Source organism: Vanessa atalanta, chromosome 1 (genome assembly GCF_905147765.1).
Source record: "Vanessa atalanta chromosome 1, ilVanAtal1.2, whole genome shotgun sequence".
In the NCBI taxonomy this organism is placed as follows: domain Eukaryota; kingdom Metazoa; phylum Arthropoda; class Insecta; order Lepidoptera; family Nymphalidae; genus Vanessa; species Vanessa atalanta.
Genome location: NC_061871.1, coordinates 4,293,691 through 4,302,393, shown reverse-complemented (window position 1 = coordinate 4,302,393; position 8,703 = coordinate 4,293,691). Strand labels below are relative to the sequence as shown.

The following is an 8,703-nucleotide window of genomic DNA, read 5'->3' as shown; positions in this document are numbered from 1 at the left end:
TTCATAAATAATAAAATATTTTTTTTATTGTACACTAATTTTACTAACATTTTTATTAATAGTTTCTAATTTATAGTCGTCATGAGAAGCGTTCCACTTAATCTTAGTCTAAAAATTATTATAAGCGGAATGTTGTCCAAAATTGAAATAAAAATTTACAATAATGTAAAAATATCAGATCATAAGAATAAATTCAATTTAAATCATAGTGTTTGTTATGAATCAGTCAGAGTCAGATGAGACATCGTGATGATTTGGGTGTAAACTGGACGAGTCAAATTTCTTCTTTCGGTATGTAGATCCGCCACGGTAAACTACATGATTCTTTTCAGTTTCTAATATTTTAACTTCATGTAATAGTTGAGGCTTGTCCATAATTTTTTGCAACTGATCCCAAATAAATATTGCTAAGTTTTCTGTTGTGCTTACCTATGAAAATATAAAGGTTCTTTATTTATTCAATAGGAGTTGTGAAACCAGTTCACTAAACATTTATCTAAATGTCAACAAAACTATTTTGTATGTGAGATATATTCGAGAAATTGCAGTAATTCCTGGAAGCTCTTTGTTGCTATGTATAAATTAATCTTATCACTTAGAGTTGCATAAATAATAAATATATAATTATAAACAATGTAATAACAAAGAATCATACCACGGTTTTAAAGTATGGTACATCCTGGTCCAAATTTTTATGGTCTAGTGGGTCCATTATTGCCTGGTGCATGTACTGTTTCAGATCATGGACATTCATCACCATACCAGTTTGAGGATCTACTGGTCCTTTTACAGTCACCAAAACTAGAAAAATAATGTAGGATATACATACTGGAGCTGTAATTCTATAGAAATAAACTCATGTAAAGACCATAAGGACTGTTAAGGCTGAAATATTAAGTCTATTGCATTTTAAAAGATCTTCAATAACTTGGGATGAAAACACAAAAGGTCGATAAATTTATTTTTAATCTTTGACCCAAGTACTAAGACAAAAGTAGAAACCAAGAAACAGGCTGCTAGCATGGCTATAAATTTGTAACATGTAAAATTTTTTTTAGTATAATTATATAAAGGATGATGTTTGATTAGGTGTTTACTGAATTTGTGTTTTTGTAAAGAATATTTTAACATGTTGGCCAAGCATATTTGGATCACTTAACTTAAGTCTCCAACAAATGTAAATACCTTTTTTTTAGTCACAAGTAAAATGTTATCTTACCAACATAATTGTGTCCATGTCCATTAGGATTATTGCATTTACCAAACAACTTTTTGTTTTCTTCATCACTTAAAAATGGACTGTAAAAAAGAAAAAAATGGTTTCAATATTATTAATTTCATATTACCTTGTTTTCATTTAATTTTATGCATCAATAGTTACATCAAGTAAGAATTAAGACGAAATTATATTTACATTTCTATTATTTTATTTTTAACTTGAAATATAGCTTTTTTTTTTAAATATTGTTCTAAATTCAAATAGTAATTAGAAAAAGATAATTAAATATATTGTATATTAAATAAGATACTAAAAATTAGTAACGCAACTTAACTATGAACTCAGATAAAATAATAAAAACTGATAACCCTAATAATCATGGTATTTATCGGTATTTGAATGGGTAGAGTAATATGTATATATTAAATATTTTTTCTTTGTTCTATTGAAATACTGTATTTGTCACCCAAATGTAGGAAAAAGTTTTATTTTATTATTTACCTACCTATGCAACCTGTGGCAAGAACTGAAAGTTTCACGACGTGTAATAGAAACAATAGGTAAAGATGCCATTTTCTAAATGAATTAATAATTGTAAACAAAGCTAAATTTGACCCTTTATAAAAATTACACACGATCTCGAATTAAATGGCAAGATAAAAAATTTACAAAACTCCAGCTCAACTTCAAATAAAAAGTGATTTTAAGTTTTAACTTTCAACTGACGTCTGACTTTTGACAGTGATAACATAGAACTCAGTCACTCAACATTAATTATCATTACTAATTAGTAATTACTCAATACTCAGTTACAACGAAAATCCTAAGTGACAATTGAAAAATGTTTTCTACTGATAACTATTAGTTATAAAAAGTTCTTTTGTACGATTACTGCTGAAAGTATTTTTGATCTTTGGGATAACACTAAGTTTTTGTTTGTTTTTTTTGGATATTTTATTTTTTACTATTGGATCATATTTTTTATTAAGTCAAAAAAGATTACATTAAAAAAATTATTGTCTTTCATATTAATTTAGAGCTATAACGCATTATTGGGTATTTTTTCAAAACATTAAGTTTCGAATATAAATAAATAATATTTAGAAACTATTTCAAAAATAAAAAATAATATTACGGTTTTTTATTCTTACCCTTAATCATTAACTTCTAATACTATTATAAATTAAGTTTTATTAGCGTTCAAGAGTCAAACATTTTAAGAGCTTGTAACACTAAGTTGAGTTGTGGACTTGGACTTTGGCATTAGATATTTTTTTAACCTTTTTGTAAATAGTTTATAAGTTAAATAATCTATACTAGAGTTAAAATTAAAATGTTTTCCCCGTGCACCAGGCATTTGTTTTTGTCATCACAGGTTGTTACTAGAATAATAAATATTTTGTGTATTGTTTCAACATTTTTATTCTTTTTTTTTATCTTTTGGTATAATTTCTAATGTACAAAGTTTTCTTTGCAGCTTCGTCGGTTACAGAGCACCTTGATTATAGCTGAACACAACAATGAAGTCTTAACACCTGTAACACAAAATACTTTAAATGCTGCAAAAAAAATTGGAGGTGAAGTTTCTGTGTTAGTTGCTGGTACAAAATGTGGTCCAGTAAGTATTAATAAATTTTAATTATTGCATATTTAACAGCAATACAATTGTTTATTGTATTATATTAATGTTCTAATCGCAATTCCAATTTTATTCAAGGCTGCAGAGGCAATTGCCAAAGCAAATGGAGTATCTAAAATCCTAGTTGCGGAAAGTGATGCATTCAAGGGCTTCACCCCAGAATCTCTTACACCTCTTATATTAGCAACTCAGAAACAGTTCAACTTTACACATATCTTGGCACCTGCTACTGCATTTGGCAAAGCATTACTGCCAAGGGTAGCAGCCAAACTTGATGTGTCACCTATTACTGATATAATTGGAGTAAAGGATGCTAATACATTTATCAGGACGATCTATGCAGGTGATTTAATTTGTATATACTAAATGGTAAAATGAACCAACTACCAACTTTCATAAATTTCTTGTTAAAAATAATGTCGCTATAAAATTATTCTACTAGTACATATTTGTTAACATCAAACTCTTTTTATAATAATTAAATACAATGCTTAATTCATTCAAAGGTCATCTTAGACAAGTTATCTTATCAGTTGTTTAGAATAAGATATTTACATCTTCTTTATCACTGTTAAAAAATTAACATATTTAAATTATGATAATTTAAGAATATTTACATTAAATATTTAAAGGAATTGGTTTTAGATATGAACAAAATGATTACACATGTATAAGAAAATGTACAAAAAAATATTTTTTGAATACAATGTTCTGTTTTTAAATATACAATTTTTTTTGTTTATATTACAATGACCAGGTTTTAACATTGTTAATTGTACCAACAGGTAATGCAGTTCTCACTTTAGAGGCAAAGGATGCCATTAAAGTTATCACTGTAAGAGGCACTGCTTTTACTGCTGAACCACTAGAAGGAGGATCAGCTGCAGTAGAGAAGGCTCCAGAAGGGAACTACAAAACAGATTTGGTTGAATGGATATCACAAGAACTTACCAAGTCTGACCGCCCTGAATTGACTAGTGCTAAAAATATTGTTTCTGGAGGTAAGTTACTCAATGCAATAAGTTCAATAGGTAGTAACATAAACACTAATAAATACATGATGGTTTATGAATCATTTTATGTATTAAAATTCATGAGGTTCTATTAATCTTTATTACTTTGATTAGAGGTAAAAAGTGGACTAATTCTAATATAAAAAATGTCTCTCACCACTCTGGAACTTGTTCACCCCAATAGTTTCTTTTACTGTATGTATTGATAAGTTTAGTTTTTTCCAGGTCGTGGTCTGAAGTCTGGAGATAACTTCAAGTTGTTGTATGATCTTGCTGACAAGTTGAACGCTGCTGTGGGAGCATCTCGTGCAGCTGTTGATGCTGGTTTTGTACCCAATGACTTGCAGATTGGACAAACTGGCAAGATAGTGGCGCCTGTAAGTATATTTTCCAAGATTTTTATGGCTATCAAGTGATTGAGGCAAATTTTTGAATTCTTAAAAATCCCATATGAACTTACATTAGAGTCAACTAGCAAATTTTGTGTTAGTGGGGGGAGTAACCAAACTTCAGTTAAATTATAATATACACATATTTTATGATATAGTCAAATCTTTCCTAAAAAATCATAAATACATTAGACGAACGAAATAAACTAACTTTTATATTAACAATTGCAGAATCTTTACATTGCTGTGGGAATCAGTGGTGCTATTCAACATCTTGCTGGTATGAAGGACTCCAAGACCATTGTCGCAATCAACAAAGACCCGGAGGCCCCTATCTTCCAGGTTACAATTTATTGTTTAATAAGCTATGAAATTTTACGATTGATATTTATTATATAATACCACAATACAAAACATAACATTTATAATAATAGAATTATTACTTAGGATATTTATTGAATACTAGTGGGTCAACCGCGAAACATTGCATTTATGCAATAGATATTTTAGGAATTTTTGGAACACAAGGTTTATTTTGTTTTAAAATGCAAATCAGTCATCCCCATTTGGTGCTAAAAGTTATGAGTCATAAAAGTTAAAAGTCATTAGTTCAGTTACGTTAGAGTCAGGAGTTTGTTGATAACAATTTACTTTAATTTTGTCTCCTTTTTTTTATGCAGCCGTAGCAACACTCACTAAGCCCATCTGGGTAGCTACCACCTACTCAGATATTCTGTATAATACTTGTTATTGTTGTGTTCTGTTTTGTAGGGTGAGTGAGCCAGTGTAACTACAGGCACAAGGAACATAACATCTTAGTTTCCATGGTTGGAGGGAAGTAATATGGCTGGGACCCATCCCAGCCATATTACTTCCCTACTTAATATTAACCATCCCATACCCATATGGGATGGTTAATATTTCTAAGTCTATGGGCTGTGGTCCCCACTTAACATCAGGTGGCCCATTTGCCGGTCAGCCTACCGATTACATAAAAAAAAAATAAAGCATATTATTTTTGAGTATTTAAAAATAACACATTAAGATAAGTGGTGAAAAGTATGTGATTTTTCTCTCTCTATTCCAGGTGTCGGACTTGGGCTTGGTAGCAGATCTGTTCAAGGCAGTCCCTGAGCTTACATCAAAATTGTAATTTTCAGAATATTTTAGATAACCTGAGCACAATTTTTAGATAACCTCTGTATTCCAAATTTTTATAACCTAAAAATCTTTATATACATTTGTTAATCATGTGAGATCATGAACTAAATGTATTTATTGTAAATAAACATTTTATTTGTATTTTATTGCAGTTTTTTTTCTCAAATGTTAACTAACTCTAACACAAAACATATGACATGCGCGTATAAACAAAAGCTATATAAAGTAAAAATAATTTAAAATTCGAAAAAAAATTATAGCTTATCAAATAAATATAATTACATTATAATAAAAATTTCAGCATAACTACTTGGTTATACAGTTTACTAGAATTTATAATATAGAGAGAGTAATATGGTTGCTAAATATCGAGTTTTTACTTATTTTGCTTTCTTATAACAAGTATTAAACTATACTACTCAATACTAGATGGCGCTGCTCAAAAGTGACTTAAAATAACGTCACTGATTTAATAATGTATAATGATGATATAAATTGTTTGGTTAAAAAGTATACAAAGCTTACTTTTTTAGTTAAAAATTTTATTACAGTATTATATTTATAGACTAAGTTTGTTATTATATCTATTTATAGTACAAAGTGTGCACTTAAACGTAAAACCAACAGGAGGTAAGTGTGTAGTCAATCATGTTTGTAATGATATGTACCAGAGCAGGGAGATGCGGTTTACTCGTGAACTGGCATCCTCGTTATCATATTATTTGCGGCAACAAGCGTAGGTTGTGAACGGGGCGGGGACTCCGCAAGCTCCTCCCGCCGCTGCCACGCCTGTCGGCGCTGTGCGCGTTTCTCGCACTGGCCAACATGCCACGGCCGTCGCGCGATTCCTACGGCGATCAGAAACCACCCTATTCGTATATATCTCTCACTGCAATGGCGATTTGGAGTTCGCCGGAGCGAATGTTACCGTTGTCAGAGATCTACCGGTTCATCACCGATCGTTTCCCCTATTACCGGTGTAATACGCAGCGCTGGCAGAACTCCTTGCGGCACAATCTGTCTTTCAACGATTGTTTTGTGAAAGTGCCTCGAAATCCAGACCGACCAGGCAAAGGAGCCTATTGGACAATGCATCCGCAAGCCTTCGATATGTTCGAAAACGGTTCTTTATTGCGTCGCCGAAAACGTTTTAAGCTACACAAAGGAGAAAAGGATAATTTGAAATCTGAATTGGCAGCTTTGGCAAATTTTAATCGCATGTTCCTTGCGAGTCAGAATCGAATGCCATCGACTCAAGTAGATACGCAAATATTTGACGACTCCCCGAAGTGTGTTAAAAGCAGGCCGCTAAAATCATTTACGATAGATAGTATACTTAGCAGTGATGTTAATTCAGAAAACAGTGATGTTAATAGTGTTCAAAGTTTAAGTGTGCCAGTTTATCCACCAGATTTATTGGCTATGGCTGCTATGGTTTGGCATCCTCAATGTTTTCATTCGCCTTTGCAAACTTCTTTTAATATTCCGTTTCAAGATTGGCAAAAAATATTTTACACTCAATTGTTACAACGATAAAAACAATTTAAGTGACGTACAATATTGAGAAATAACGGTAGATAACATTGTAAAATAAAATAAACACGCTGTAAAAAAAATTGTATATTAATTATGTGTGTTATTGTTATATTAAGTAAGTATATAAATGTAATAAATATTAATAATAATAATAATAGGTATTTTTATTACAATAATGTAGTAGTTTTTTTTTTAAAAAAAAACGTCCTTCAATTAGGCTTGCAACGAATATTCGGTTACTATTCGGTATTCGGCCAATTCGGCTGCTTATATTATATTCGGCCAATTACCGAATATTAGGTAACATATTATTCGGCCGAATACCGAACAATGAAGTAATTTATTTTGATATAGAGAGATAATTGGTAAAATGAAAAAAAAATCGGTTCATTACATACCTGTAGGTTTATTAATCTTTTCGTTTCTCTTATAATCATTTATCTAAGTAGTAATTGGTACATAACACAGGTAGGTACATAATCATGTTCTGTATTAGAAAAGTTAAGGATTCTTTGTATTACAATTATTGTCGTAATCAAAATTTTTAGGGGTAAGGTTTTAATTTCTTTTATAATAATTTAAATAGTCATTGGTACATAACCGTCTTCTATATAAAAATATATTTAAAAAACGTTTTTCTCGAAGTTTTGGCGCTAAAATCCAGCCTAATACTTTTGCCTAATATTTGGCTATTTGTTCAGAGGGCTCAACGAATATTCGGTATTCGGTATACTGCCGAATAGGTACACTATTCGTTGCAGGCTTAATAATTATACCCAATTATGCACATATCAAAATATTTATTATCCTTGTACCTAAATCGCGTGACACTGGATTTATTTTCTTACCAAATATACACACAGGATATACTGATTTTAAAGCTTTTTACAAAATTGAATATAAATGATTACATTATACTTTTAAGAAAAATTGTCGTTATATAATTAGATATTTTATCCATAAATGAATTAAAATGATTTAGTAATAACTTAAGTATACACTTAAAATTTCGATGTAGTTTTATGAAGAGCTAAGTTATCATTAAAAGTATTATATTTTAATTAAACGTCGTTATCGTTACAAATCAGTTGAAATATTGATTATTTTTATGTTTAAATTGTTTTCTTTCTACCCATAAATAGATATTCATAATTTTAAATTAAGTAGATAAGAATAAATTATGTAGGTACCTACCTATATTCTGACTATCGATAGAATCGTCTTTAATTATAATTTCCATTTATTTCGTATATTATTTATTCCATGTAGAATATATACAAGATTTAATCTATAATAAGTTACATAACATTTTTCTTTTAAGGGATGATAACATGTTTCTTTACCGTGACGGCTCGATTCCTGTTCAGGGGCGATTTTTTTTTTATTATTAATGTGTCACGGTTAAAGTTTTTAAGTAATGAATACATGGTTGAATTAAGAACGTTTTACCCCCGGGTGTAAGTTAAGCACCTTTGATGAAAAATTAACTCGGATATCAACAATTATCTACATTTGTTGAGAACTGGCGACAGTTGTAAGCGATTATTAATTTTATGTAATTTACAAAAAAAACTTGTTATATATTTTTTTAATGCCGACTTGGTTTAACTTAAATGATATTTAACGAACTTCGAATAAATAAGTTGTAAAGGAAGCTTGAATCAAATATATTTTTTTAATCTTTTATGTCTGTACTTAATTGTGGTTTTCGGTAATTAGAAACTTTACAGCTTTATAAGAAATACA

General features: G+C 29.9%; 3 protein-coding genes across 3 annotated transcripts; 2 read left to right on the top strand and 1 right to left on the bottom strand.

Moving 5' to 3' along the window:
• Positions 1-8: 8 nt before the first annotated feature.
• LOC125064672 (6-pyruvoyl tetrahydrobiopterin synthase) lies at positions 9-1,978 on the bottom strand. The gene is made up of 4 exons (XM_047671839.1): positions 1,725-1,978; positions 1,220-1,299; positions 656-801; positions 9-429 (listed from the first exon to the last, which is right to left on the bottom strand). The coding sequence occupies exons 1-4, from the start codon at positions 1,790-1,792 to the stop codon at positions 223-225; spliced, it is 501 nt and encodes a 166-aa protein (XP_047527795.1). The 5' UTR covers positions 1,793-1,978; the 3' UTR covers positions 9-222.
• A 456-nt stretch (positions 1,979-2,434) lies between these two features.
• LOC125074846 (electron transfer flavoprotein subunit alpha, mitochondrial) lies at positions 2,435-5,567 on the top strand. Its single transcript, XM_047686338.1, has 7 exons — positions 2,435-2,594; positions 2,697-2,837; positions 2,937-3,201; positions 3,644-3,859; positions 4,097-4,248; positions 4,492-4,602; positions 5,348-5,567. The coding sequence occupies exons 1-7, from the start codon at positions 2,553-2,555 to the stop codon at positions 5,411-5,413; spliced, it is 993 nt and encodes a 330-aa protein (XP_047542294.1). The 5' UTR covers positions 2,435-2,552; the 3' UTR covers positions 5,414-5,567.
• Positions 5,568-6,246: 679 nt separating this feature from the next.
• LOC125077267 (fork head domain-containing protein FD4-like) lies at positions 6,247-6,957 on the top strand. The gene has a single exon (XM_047689158.1). It carries the CDS (start codon positions 6,247-6,249, stop codon positions 6,955-6,957), a length of 711 nt encoding a protein of 236 aa, XP_047545114.1.
• Positions 6,958-8,703: the final 1,746 nt, after the last annotated feature.